Source organism: Takifugu rubripes, chromosome 11, assembly GCF_901000725.2.
Source record: "Takifugu rubripes chromosome 11, fTakRub1.2, whole genome shotgun sequence".
NCBI lineage: Eukaryota > Metazoa > Chordata > Actinopteri > Tetraodontiformes > Tetraodontidae > Takifugu > Takifugu rubripes.
In genome coordinates this window covers 2,457,175-2,470,329 of record NC_042295.1, presented here as the reverse complement: position 1 = coordinate 2,470,329, position 13,155 = coordinate 2,457,175, and the positions used below count along the sequence as shown (strand labels likewise).

Sequence of the window (13,155 nt, the reverse complement as noted above, 5' to 3'; positions counted from 1 at the left end):
CGGGAGGTGGAAGATGACATCAACATTTCACAAGCAAAAATAACAAATACCGCTTACACGTTAAAATTCTTTTAAAGAGAAAGGTCCCAGAAGGATGCTAGTCGGATTACACAAATATATCTTCCTTTGTTTGTGTTTACTCTCTACTTTTATTTTAAATTATCCTTTAAAAATAAGATTGAGGTTGTTTTTTTTTTAGTTTTTTGTTATTGAAGTAGCTACTTGAAAGTATCTATGGATGAGATAAAGTGCCTGATTGTGAGTGATGGCGTTAAAAATGTCAGCATTTCTGACACTTTGCATGTGCTGGTCTGCCAGGTCAGGAGCAGAAGGCGGACTGCAGCTGCTTGAAAGCCGCCTGTCTCTGCTTCTTCTCCACTTCCTGCCTCTTGCGTTCCTCTTTTTCCTCCCGAATCTCAGCTTCAAACTTGCTGCCCTGAGACACCGCCTGCATCTGGAAACATACAACCCCAGTAGGGGGGGCTGTCCGTCAAACCCAAATCACCAGTAACTTCAACAATCCCCAGTGCAAATGCAAGAAAAATGCACATTTCCAGCTTCTTCTAGAAACCTCTAGAAGCTGGAAAGGTGAGATGATGCAGCAGACTGTGTCTCTCTGGGGCCGCCGATGTGCCAATTACCCAGTTTTACCCTGCTGTGGTATAACGAGCGTATATCACAGCGGTGCCGGGTATTAATCTGCGTGTGAGCAACGACAACAAACTCCTAGTAAGCGTTGCTAACATGATAAATCTTCACAATAAATAAAAGAGCAAATGGAAATGAGACGCTTTGTAGGTTGGTTTGAGGCTAAACAGCACTTCAACAGCGGTCCCAGAGACGACCCCCTCAGGAACGCTAGGGTGAACTATCTGGAGCTAGCGCCTTCACCTGTCTCCACCCCAGCTACTCCTGAGAAACACCGACAATTTTTTAGTGGATACAAAATCCACACAAGCCAACGTTGATGTCAAGAAGACAGAAATTTAGAAATATAGATGGAGTGATTATTGCTTCAGTCTGTAATAATTCAGCCTTCAATGATATCATTTAATACTTTTGCATGTTTCTGGTGAACACATGAAAACACAAGATGGTAAATGTCTCGCAGGTACACTGATACCTTGGCTTCGAAAAAATCTTTGGCCCCCATCACTCCCTCCGTGGAGACGTTGATCTCCGACAGCCTGGCCAGCGCCATCAGCCCGCTCTCCTCCTGCAGCTCCCCCGCCGCCGCTCTCCGGAAAATCAGCAGGAACTACAAGAAAATGCCGTCAGTTCAATCAGTCGGCTCGGAGTCACGTCGCTAACCTGATCAGATCGAAAAAGCTATTAACCTCCTTAACAGTCAGACGTTCCAGCACGCTTTATTTTAGCTGCAGACATATTTTTAAGTCTGGCCCAAATTTGTAAAGTGGGTCGAAGCCTTCAAACTTGCTGTTTCATTCTAACTTGTTCTAACAGTACATAAGAAATCGGACTTGGGGAAGCAAAGGCCTGGATGTGATGGGGATTAGGATGGTAGCCGGGGGTCAAGACAACTTGCTGAAGTTCAAACCAGCATCAGAACAAGCAGGAAGTGGGTTTAAGTCACGGTGAACGTGGCCAGGCGGGCTGGTCTGAGTAGTTCAGAAACTGCTGATCTACTGGGATTTTCACGCACAAGCATCTCAAGGGTGTTCAGAACGGTCCGAAAACTTAAACATGGATCCATCCTGGCTGGCATCGATGGCTCAGGCTGCTGGTGCTGTTGTAATGGTGTAGGGGGGGTGTTCTTGGCACACTTTGGACCTCTTGATACCAGCCGACCTGAGGATTGCTGCTAACCAGCTCCATCCCTTTAGGACCACAGTGGACCAGCTACTGGTGGCTGGTTCAGAATGATGGACCAAATCCTGACCATCTCAAACTGGTTTCAGGAACGTGGCTGTGGCTATGCTCCAGTTGTGTCCCCAGGCACCAGATCTCAGTCCAACAGAGCGACCAAACCGTGTTCACCGTCCGTGTGTCCGTCCGCACAACCTGTCTCTCACCTCTCTGAAGCTCAGTTTGCCGTCAAAGTCTTCGTCCACCTCTTTGATCATGTTCTTGAGGCCCAGGTGAGTCTGCGGAGCTCCCAGTTTCTCCATCATCAGCTTCAGCTCCATTAGGTCGATGAAGCCGTCTCTACCAGTGTCATACCTAAAGAAAACGAATGATTTCAGACTTCAGTGTGGACATTTGCTGCTGTTTCTCATTCCTGACTGAAGAAAAGATTTGGGATTTTTTTGGTGGCCTTGGGTCATTTCAGGAGATCTTAGAGGCCGTCCTGCTGAACTAAAAGGTGTCAGTTGTGCCTTAAAGTAAATGATCATTTCACTATTACCGCGTCTCTCGGCTGTTGTTCACACATGAGCCTCATTAAATGGGTCAATCATTTCGGGCTTTTCCTCTTGCCAGATGGTTCTGGCCACTGTCTGCAGCTAATTAGCAAGTTTAACATCCATAAATCAGTTCTGATCTCTGCACATTAAGTCCAACCATTTGCTGCCAGTTATTACATTATGTCCAATTGGCTCCAGACTAATTTGGCCAAGTCTTTTTGTTGAGGACAGCCCATAATGATTTCACCTTTTGGACCATAATTCATTCCTTATTTCTCATGAAAATAATTGGGCGTGTTGTGAGTAGAATAGCGATTGAATCGTCGGTAAAACAAGAAAGAATCTGAATCTGGAACACTGTTAAAACTGTGGGACAATCGTCATTTGTCTCAGAGCCAAATCCTTTCAGCAGACGAAAACAAGGTCAGAGCGAGTTGGATGGCCCCTGGAATGTGGTGTGTGTGAAAAGGATCAGTGAAGCAAAAGAACCCAACATCTGAGGTTGCTAAACCTCGCGCGGGACACATTTAGAGGCCGCGAACCACGTTGTCTTGCAATAACGAGGACGGGTTAGGGAACATCAGTGTCACAACACCTCAGATCAGTAGATATCAGCCAACGAAGGGGGAAAAACAAGACAAGCCTTTTTATATCTAAGGCTTCCACCTGTGGGTGCGTCAGAAAAACTCGCAACTTAAGACAGTTATCAAGAAAAGGATATCCAAATCGTCAATAGTTCTCAATAAAACTCATCACAAACGGTGCATTTATGCCACAAGAGACAGTCAAAAATCCTGATGTTTGGTGTAACTGAGCTGGGCAATTTCAAAACCATCACGTTGCATTTTGATTGACAGGCCAAAGTTCCCCTGGTGAACGTCGTGGAACTTTACAGAACTTTACTGAATTACCAGGACTTGTCAAAGAGACGACAAAAGGGCCGTTGTAAAAGAATAATAAACTGTTAGTCCATTGTGTGTTAACCCGTGCCCATTTACGTTTTTTTCCCCCGTGTTAGCGGTTAGGCCTAGCCAAGTTAGCCGCTACCTGAGCTCGGAAGAAGGTAAAAGTAGATAGATTTCAACGCTGCGCTTTACTTATCCGGGCACAATTATACAAAGCTGGACACTACTGACGCCACACCAACACGTTAGCGTTATGAAGCCGTGACATTAACTGGTGTTATTACACTACTCTAACCGGTGTTATTACACTACTCGCAAACTCAGGCCGAATCCAACAAAACGTTGGCCACATTGTCCTACGATCAAATTTAAAATAGAGTCCTCAGATAGGGTTTGGCATTTGCGCTGTTCCTTGTGCATAAGATTCTCAGCAATCTGTATTTTTAAGCCTTGTTGATTTACGGGTGCCCTCCACATGTGGAGCTGCTCGTTAGTGGACTGGAGTCCTTTCTGCTTCATTTAAATATGGCGTGCTGCGCAGAACGCGCCATTTATGACCGCCACAGTGTGACACATCAAACGTGGCGTTCAGGCCAAACAGCCGAGAATCAAAAACAAGCAGAAACGTTGATGGGTTTCACTCTATCAGTTAAACTGAGCTCCAATTCCAGGGTTCACTTCTTCCTTTCGTGCACGTTGAAGCACTTTTCCAGAACAAGCTTGAGATGCTGCTGCAGGACGGCCAGCATCTCCTTTTGAAGCGGCTTCTTTAAGAGAAAAAAAATTGGAATTCCCCGCCGAAAGATGAGTTTACAGCTGTTTGAGGGAGACTTTCCACGAGATAAATGAGATATTAGAGGCCGTGATGGATGAAAATAATTTCAATCGATTTTAACCAACTAATCAGTTGTTCTCGGACGTTTTTTTACTGTTGGTAATGATGAAGGCTGTCCAACAGTCATGGTAATTCCCGTGAAATCATGCAGTTAAATATGTAATATTGATTCCTGTTTTTGTATTTTACCACGGGGAGGACGCGACCCGACAGCCTGCGCGTCTCATTGGCGCACACTGGCACCCTGAGCCGAACCCGGCCAATCACCAGCCCTCGATCGAACCCATTCCATTAGGTGATGGCTGGACCAGCGCAGCCTGCCAGTTTAGGCCTGCTCAACCCTGGTCACGACACACGCATGCAGTCCAGATAAGAGCTCACACTCGTGGTCGGAGGGCCTGCGCGGATCAGACTGACAGCCGGCGCCATCATGTCAGCAGCAGCTCTCTAATCTCCGGGCTCCCGAGCCCAATCCCCGCGGCTGCGAGTCAACACGGCTCACCTCTTAAACATCGCCTCCATGTCCTTAATCTGCTTACGGGAGAATTCCTTGAACTCCGTGTAAGGGTTGAAGACGCGGTTGAGCCGCGGCGCGGCGTTGCCCTCGTTGATGTCAAGTCTGCGGGTCAGTTTGGCTGACAGCTCCGAGGTCGAGTCGCCACATCCTTCGGGTGCGGGCGGTTTGGGCCGGACTGGACTCGATCCAGGCTCCGGCTTCGTCTCATCCTGCTGCGAGGCGTCCATCCGCGACTGCAGCTTCCTCACAAGCTCATCAGATGCCATGACGGAGATGCGACAACGCTCACTGAGCTAGTTTGAGAGGGGGACGCGTTTGTAGTACCACTGTCAAGCTGCCCCTCGCGAGGGCAGCCGCGCTTCCGGTGGCCTTTCAAAGTAAGAAGAGCGTACGCCGAAAAATAAAATCAATTCGCATTGTAATTGGTTTTAATTTGCGATAACAAGAATAGAAAGGCTGTTTCACACTTGCCACGGATACGACCACGACCAATAAGTGCCTATAGCAAGGATATCCGTTCACCCCGACGGTTGTTAAAATGGATTTATCAATGCGGGTTAGCGAGTTCCAGCTTGATGTTCATGCCAAGGCAGAGCTGGAATGGCTTCAGGGGCAGTGATCCCTTTTTGTCTTCCCATCATGAGAAAAGTCCCGTCCCAGTGGTTGAGCCTGCGGGGTGTCCACATGAATTGCTCGTTCACTGAGACTCTGTTGCACAGAGGCAGCCTTCCCAGTTCCATCCACAATGATGCAGACAGCTTTTATGGCAACAGATCCATTAGACTGAGTTTTGAATGAAAACATCAGTTTCGGTGCAACTTGTGATCGAGTCCATAAGTTGCCGATGAGGTGACAGACATTTTCCAGCCCCTCTGTAAAGCAGGAACACATTAATTAATCACTGTGATAGCAGACCCAACGGACATACAGACTGCCCTGCTTAAATGCAGTAAGCAATTATATTTTGGAGAAGCATGTGATCAATTAGTCAATTAATCAATTAAATGTAAAGAACCTAGAAGATAATGACGGGCGGAAGAAAGTGACCAACAGCACGCATTTGCTAGTTCCTTCTTTCCGATCGATCCCCAGCCTACCAAAACAGGCAAATGTATAAAATGAAGTACCGTTATTTAAATTTTAAAACGTACTCCGACGAGGTCACGTCTAAGAATGACAGCTGTATCTTCAGGTCGTTTTCTGCTTATATAGGCGCTCTCAAGACTACGGCTCTGTAATTGGTTAGCAGCTGACCAATAGGAATAACGCCTCCTGTATCACAGCCAATCAGAGCAGAGCGAAGGCGGGACATCGCGGAAACCTACAGGATAGTAAAATTGAGTAGTGGAACACGGAACATAACGTACTGTATGTCTTCGGGGTTAAGAAGCTGGTTTAGCAAGTGTCATGAGAAGCTTTGGGATACAGGATCGGGAGTAAATGAACAGGTGCAGACCAGAAGAGCAAACGGGACCGAAGCATTCTGGTGTGTAACTGGCTATATTTCCCTTATACGTTAGCAGCGGTCCTGCAGCTCTGGTTCCGAAGGGTCACACTCGAGAAAGACACCGACCTGTGGGACTCCAGACAGCAGGCTGGTGTTCCCTGACCAGGGCGGGTTTTCTGTAGGTGACACGACGTCCACTTTAGTTCCCGTTAGTTTTTAAATCGATGAAATGTGGTGACGTCACGTGACTGTCATGGAATTTCGAATTTGATTGAAGCGCAACTGTTAAAATCGGGGGGTCACTTATAAATACGTGTGTAGGGCCAGGATCAAAAATTAGGGGAGTTAATTCTGCTGCATGGTGTTATTAACATGCAGAAATGACATAGATGCTGTTCAAGTGCTGTCATCTCCCAGCACAGTGATGGAATTTGCTCTGTTATTAATTATTCTGTCAGTTTCTACAGATTTACCACTGTATATTCTGTATTGTTGACTATTCTTGCAAACTATTCCAACCTTTATCCATCACTACTCAATCTCTGAGTCTCAGAAACGTCACCAAAGTCAAGCAACATTATGATTTGCCTCAGATTTCCGCTTCTATTTGGAATGTCAGTCGTTGCCCGTAAACTTCTAAAGGGAATTCTTTGGTTTATTTCTGTCTGATTTGATTCTTCTTTCGATGGTTTGACTTCTGTGAGCAGAGAGCGTTCTGATAGAAGGAGGCAGCGCAAGAGAAGGATGAGCTGCGTGCACAGGTTGGTTGACATCTGCATTTATGGCCACGGACACATTTAGTGATTGGGAGAATAAGCTGGATGTGCTCTATCAAAGTAATAACTATGCTAACAACAAACCTCTGTCAACATAACAAATGTCCACTCTTCCAGCCCAGTTTAATCCCAAAGGAAATGTGTGTAAAGGTGGTGATAGAGGAGGGAAGAGGGGAGGTTTTTAAATCAGCCCCAGTCTGTACAAGAGTCTCACATTTGGATCATAGCATTTAGCTTTGTAACGCTAGGCTACATTTCCACTGCGAGTCATTAAGAACCAGTAGGTCTTAAACATTTAAGCTCTGATAAGCAATATCTTATTGTGTGCAAAGAGCAACAGGGTGGGTCCTTCAGCTGGCCTCCTTTATTTTAAATGCCCTGGAGATTTGTCCATGTTGTACCTGCACCAACATGTAAATGTCACGACATACTAGAGGCAGAATGAGGTCCTGCTGGAATGTTGCCTTGGGAATGGGAGTAACCTTTCTTCCTTTTTCTACGGGAATGATTCTCACAGGCTACGAAGGCTGAGCAAACGTGTGTTTCCTCTTTCCTAGACAGCTGAGTCAGCTGTGTGGAGTATGGAGATGGAAGAGACTGCCTTCAGCCACCACCTTTCCCTGCAGCACCTTTTGCTCCGCCTCCTCGGAACCAAGTAGGAAATGATTTGGACTTTCCGGAGGGAGAAGATGTTAAAAGGCGTTTAAATCAATCGTCTCTTTGCCTTTTAGCCGATCCCATAGAGATCCACAAAAGGAAACTCTTCTTGTGGTTCAGCCATCTTCCCCGAGAAGAGAAGCAGTTTGGCGGTTACTTCAGCCCCGACACCATGCACGTGGACCCGCTGATCGTGGAAAGGAAGGCCGCGGAGCGGGTCGGCCTTCTGGGCTCCCCTTTCCGAACCCGCGACCTCTCCAGCTCTTCCGTGACCGTAGAGCAGCTGTTTGAGCCCGCTGACAGGAGCGTGGGTCGCGGCGTCAACGTGCTGCTTTACGGCGCCGTCGGAACGGGGAAAAGCACGGTCTTTCGGAAACTGGTGCTGGACTGGTGTCGCGGGACCTCGCTGAACCACTTCAAGCTGCTGATTCCGTTTTCTTGTGAAGACCTCAGCCAGATGACAAAGTAAGACACCGTTCAGTTATTGACTTTTTCCTTGATGTGTGGACTTTTACGCCACGTTGCAGCTCCACAACCAGCCAGGATCTATTCAGAACCCCCTCCTAGATCAGGGCTGTGGTCCTCTAGTATTTATTCTATAAAATCTACAATGTATGGCGTGAAACTCATCTGGCGTTTATTGAATTCCCTATAGGGCGGCTTCCTTGAGGGACCTCGTGAGTAGGAAGTACCTGCATTTGAGAAAGCACCCGATTCTGAGCGGGGAGGGGAACCAGGCCGAAGACGTGCTTTTCCTCTTCAACGGAATGGAGAAGATCAATTTGGATTTTCGGATCGGAGCCACTGAACTTTGCAGCGATCCTAACGAGGCTCTGCCCCCGACTGTAGTGGTAGTGAACCTGCTGAGGAAATACCTGCTGCCGGAGGTGGGACGCCCAAGCCTGTGGAGATAAATCAGAGTGTTTGCTCATTTGGCGCCTTCATCCCTTCCTTTTCTGTGTCCGCCAGGCCAGCATCTTGGTGACCACGAGGCTCTCCGCCGTGGATCGCGTTCCCCAGAGGTACGTGAGTCGCTATGCGCAGATTTGCGGCTTCATGGATCCGGACCGCCAGCGGGCGTACTTCACCAAGCGTCTCCTGCAGGACACCGTGGGAACCTCACGTAAACAGGAGGCTGAAGCTCTGATAGAGCTGCTCTACCTGAACCTCCAGAGGGAGAGCCAGCTGGCCGCCGCCTGCTTCCTGCCATCATACTGCTGGCTCACATGTGCCACTCTGCATTGCCTCCATTTCACAGACGCCGCGTCTCCGACCCGCACGCTGACTAGCATCTACACCAGTTTCCTCAGACTGAATTTCGGCGGCGAGGTGCTGGGCCCCGGCACGGGAACCACCGTGCCCATTCAGGAGCACCACAGTTCTTTGATGCTGTACGTCGTCCGCACCCTCGGCAAACTGGCGTTTGACGGCGTGGCCGACAAACGCACCTCGTTCTCGGAAGCGGAACTGGAGCAGTGGGTGGGAGGGAAGACCAAGACGGACGAGGAGCTGCGTCAGCTGGCCATGTTCCGGACCGACGTCTTGGATTTCTTCCTGGCTCCCTGCGTAGAACATGGCAAACGTTTGTCGGAAGAGCCCGGTGGGAACGAGGAGAAGCGGTACGTGTTTGCTGTCCACGGGATGCAGGAGTATCTGGCGGCGCTCTACGTGGTTTTAGGAGAGAACAAGTCGGTTTTGGAGAAGCTGACCAAGCAAGTGTCTGTGGTCATCGGCCAGGCGAGCGAGGACGTCAGCGCCCTGGTCAACATCCTGTCCAAGTTCATCCCGCTGCGCGTGTTTGCGGTTTTTAACCTCCTCAAGCTTTTCCCCAACCTCTACGAGAAATTCAGCCGCCGTAACAGAAGCACCATCGCCCGAACCATGGTGGCGGAGATGTTCCGGAGCGAAGACAGCTACAACGAGGACGTGCTGGATCAGATGGAGCAAAGCCTCCTGGGAGTCCATGGGCCAAAGCCTAAACAGTACAGCGAAGGTCCACCCTTTGAGCTTTATCCCATCTTTATGGGAGGGCTGTTGCATTACGGCAACCGCGTCCTTCTGCAGCAGCTTGGCTGTGAGATCCAGAGCCTGACTGTGTCGCAGATTACAGGCGTCCTGAGGAAGTATCTGGTCAGAGGTAACGGACCCGCGGCAGCACGTCCTGTAGTGCCGTCAAACATCAATGCTATACACCAACACTGTTGAAAAAGTGCCTGCTAACGTTGTGAAATAGCGCTGCGACAGTTTCATCTTCAGTCATTTCCATTCCTTTCATGTTATTGTGCAGTAATGCAGAGCAGGAAAGACTGTAATGAACCTAATATCATAATATAGAGATCATGTGATATTTACATATAAATACCCATAATATGGGGCCTCCAGCTCTGCCTCTGTTCCTGAGAAGAGAATGACCAGCTTTCCAGTGTTAGCCTGCGCAGCAACGAGCAAAACATTTCATATGCTTTCATTTTCTTTTTTTCATTCACCTTTAGAGCTCAGCAAGCCACAGCCACCAGAAGAGCTGATGGACCTGCTGGTTCTGCTGTACGAGTTTCAGAACCCCAGACTGACTGCAGAGGTTCTGGCCTCGATCCGAAGCATCCGTCTCACCAACATCCGTATGACGGCGCTCAAATGCTTCATACTGAGTTCTGTTCTGTCATGCGCCCCTTCAAGGTGCACGGAAGCTCTATAAGACAAATAAAAAAGCTTAAAAACAGCAACATATTACTGTTATTATATAAACTGTTGATTTCATATCTCTAAGCCCATTGTTGTGTTTGCTGTTCTTTGTAGTTATCTCCTGGAAGAGCTCAACCTGTCCTCCTGCCTCCTCACCCAGGACTTGCTCCAGATGCTGGGGCCAGCTTTCAGGCACACACGGAGTCTAAAGTGAGACAACTTCCTTATCCAGTGCTTTTGGTTTGCAGTGAAGATGCCTCTCATGATGTGCCTAACCCTAATTACGTGGAAAAGTTTTTTATTCTTTTAAGGAACGAGTTTACGGTTGATTTCCGAATGCATCTTGGCAGCATCGCGCTCGTGTTCAGAGCTGCGAAATCCTCTCGTCTCTATATTTGCCAGGCCATCAACGTGAAGATATGGTGTCACCTGGCTGTAAGAGAGGCTGAAAAAGTCTAATAGTTCAGTAAAGAGACAAAAAAGGCATCATGGATGTACTAAAAAGGCATTAAATTGAATGAATCTGCATTCTATTCAGCTGAATGCGACCAGTGCACGTCTGGCATGTCTTGTTAACGTTGTGAGTGTCCTGTGTGCCCGTCTTTGTCGTCCCTAGTCTGCAGTTTAACAACCTGGGTCCTGAGTCCTGCATCGTTCTCAGAGATTTGCTGCTAGACCCCAACAGTTCTGTTAGATCGCTACAGTAAGGCTGATTTCTGATTTCTAAGAGGAGTTTACTGTTAAAATATGACAACCTTCAGAAAATTCGTATTATTATTGGCCGAGATTTAAGGTTAACTGTTGTTTTTGGGTGTTTAGTGAATTTTCTATTATTCATAAATACGACAGATGTGCAGCTAACATCCTTTTTCGGCATGCAGGATGACCTCAATCGCTTTACATTAATACAGAATAATGTATAGGTTCCATAATCCACCAAAAGCTGTGACCAATTTCTCTGCATACACCAGCTCACCAGCTTACTGCATAAACTGCAAAATTTTAAAAAAAAGCATAAGGATGTGATTCAAATCACAAATAAATCCTGTTAATAAGATTCCTTTTGACTGTTAGCGTTAGCTTGGGAAACGCCTGATTGCTGTTTTCATTTGTGGTGCAGGCTGTGTGACAACCCTCTGCAGGAGTCTGGACTCCTCACCCTGTTGGAGGCGCTGCCAGAGAACCAAACTCTCATGCACCTGTCCCTTATGCACACTGGGCTCGGGGACGAGGGGGCGCTGGAGCTGGCTCAGAAGCTCCAGCACCACCCACTGCAGGAGCTCAATGTGGCCTATAACAACATCGGAGACAATGCTGCTCTGGCTCTGGTGGACGCCTGCAGGGAGCATCCCACTATTCACACTGTGCAGTAAGCAGCTCGTCACCGAACCCACGCGTTCCACGCCTACAGAACCACCTGTCAATCGTTCGGACGCTTTTTTTTCTGCTTGTGTCTCTGTAGCTTGTATTTGAACCCACTCAGCGTTGTAGGGAAGCAGTCCCTGTATGTCCGAGGTGTTGCCATGAGCCCCAGCGACAGGCAGGTCAAGGTCCTGGCTTCTGTCACCGAAGGCTCAGACATCTCAGAGAACTGGCACCCCATCCTCAGCGTGATCCGGGAGAACGCGTCCTCCTGGGACCGCAGCCGGGTCACGCAGCAGCTGAAGGTATGCGGCTTCATCTGGCTTAATATTTCCAGTGCAGTATTGCCATTTTCCTACAGTATTTAAAGCAGGCCTGGACGTCTACTATGTTGCCATCAGTCTCTTTGAGTCCAACAGCATTTGTTTAGTTTAAATGATGTTCTGGTGTGGCTGCTCCAGGGACTGAGGGAGGAGGGGGGACGCAGTCCCGAATAGAAACAATGCTAATATCAGTTCACAAAATGTTCCGAACCCCCAGGTTCTTCTTTGGTTTCCGTCAGGGCTGAAAAGTTTGATGATGCGGATGAGGAAAATCCTCCAATTGTGGATCTTTTTGAAGTTGCCCACGCGCTTTGTTCATCTCTCCGCCATTTGTTGTCATCAGGCCTTCCTCAGGGATCTGGAGTGGGGACGCCAGCAGCAGCCGAGCTTCTGGAAGAGGCTGCACTTCCGCAGGGTGGAGATGGGGGTTCGAAAGACTCTGCAAATCCTTGAGAAAGACTGTCCGCCTCCGTCCGCGTGACAAGTGAAAACAGGAAGTTGTAGGGCTTCAGGCACCGCTCAAAATGAAACCGCTCATTTAAAATATGCTGCTGCTGCCCATAAAAGCAAGAACCAGCCTTCTTCCACCTCATCCACAGTGAGGATGAGGTGACATATGTCAGAAATGAAAGAAAACCTCAATAAATGCTGTAAAAAATTGGTGCTGGGAAAGCTAAAATGCTTAATCCGTTTGCATCCATTATATATTTTAGATACTAATTTCTTTTAAAGTATTTCCGTCAGGCTGTTGTGTCGTGCGCAGGGTCGCACTGATGACAGCCAACACGGGGGGGGGGGGCATCCAAACACAGTAACAGCAAATGTCGTCTCGTGCTCTCATTTCAAGGCGCCATCATGTTTTCTGAAGAGATTCGCATGATCCGTATCTGTCCTGAAGAGGTCGGCCTCTGCTTGGTCCCCGTTGTAATTCACAGCCTTTCATGAAATATTGATGCCTTCTAAACTGTTTTCCCACTGCTGAAAGTCATTTCAAAGGATGCACAGATGGAAAACTGGTTTAAATACTTGAACAGGGGATAATTAAGACTGGATCCGTCGCTTGTTTTGCTGCAAACAGCTTCCATCCTGTCTGAAGACACACCTGTGTTTTAACAATGCTAAAACTGGCCGGTGCTCAAAACAACATGTTGCATATGATGAAATGCCACTACTGATGCAATCAATAAATCCATTTCAACCAAGTATCCGTGGTTTTTCTCTCAGTCTGTTGTTCCCTCTAGCTTTCTCTCTCCCCGTGTCTGTCTCTGGTGTCTGGTTACAACCTCCA

The 13,155-nt window shown here is 47.9% G+C and overlaps 2 protein-coding genes across 2 annotated transcripts; one reads left to right on the top strand and one right to left on the bottom strand.

Annotated features, from left to right (window-relative positions):
• Positions 1 to 135: 135 nt before the first annotated feature.
• On the bottom strand, positions 136 to 4,960 carry efhd1 (EF-hand domain family, member D1). Its single transcript, XM_003976995.3, has 4 exons — positions 4,606 to 4,960; positions 2,034 to 2,181; positions 1,124 to 1,258; positions 136 to 454 (listed from the first exon to the last, which is right to left on the bottom strand). Exons 1-4 carry the CDS (start codon positions 4,884 to 4,886, stop codon positions 320 to 322), a joined length of 699 nt encoding a protein of 232 aa, XP_003977044.1. The 5' UTR covers positions 4,887 to 4,960; the 3' UTR covers positions 136 to 319.
• Positions 4,961 to 5,911: 951 nt separating this feature from the next.
• On the top strand, positions 5,912 to 13,072 carry nlrx1 (NLR family member X1). The gene is made up of 12 exons (XM_011618055.2): positions 5,912 to 6,106; positions 6,775 to 6,828; positions 7,401 to 7,498; positions 7,575 to 7,965; positions 8,156 to 8,387; positions 8,470 to 9,637; positions 9,993 to 10,176; positions 10,297 to 10,392; positions 10,799 to 10,885; positions 11,303 to 11,551; positions 11,645 to 11,849; positions 12,211 to 13,072. The coding sequence occupies exons 2-12, from the start codon at positions 6,812 to 6,814 to the stop codon at positions 12,346 to 12,348; spliced, it is 2,865 nt and encodes a 954-aa protein (XP_011616357.1). The 5' UTR covers positions 5,912 to 6,106; positions 6,775 to 6,811; the 3' UTR covers positions 12,349 to 13,072.
• Positions 13,073 to 13,155: the final 83 nt, after the last annotated feature.

Excerpts from the sequence above, each read along its gene's own strand:
- efhd1 (XM_003976995.3), bottom strand. The coding sequence starts at position 4,886 with ATGGCATCTGATGAGCTTGTGAGGAAGCTGCAGTCGCGGATGGACGCC. Across the intron at positions 2,182-4,605 it reads ATGGAGGCGATGTTTAAGAG|GTATGACACTGGTAGAGACG; the intron begins GTGAGCCGTGTT and ends CGTTTTCTTTAG. Across the intron at positions 455-1,123 it reads AAGATTTTTTCGAAGCCAAG|ATGCAGGCGGTGTCTCAGGG; the intron begins GTATCAGTGTAC and ends GTATGTTTCCAG.
- nlrx1 (XM_011618055.2), top strand. Across the intron at positions 10,393-10,798 it reads AGGCACACACGGAGTCTAAA|TCTGCAGTTTAACAACCTGG; the intron begins GTGAGACAACTT and ends TGTCGTCCCTAG. Across the intron at positions 11,552-11,644 it reads CCCACTATTCACACTGTGCA|CTTGTATTTGAACCCACTCA; the intron begins GTAAGCAGCTCG and ends GTGTCTCTGTAG.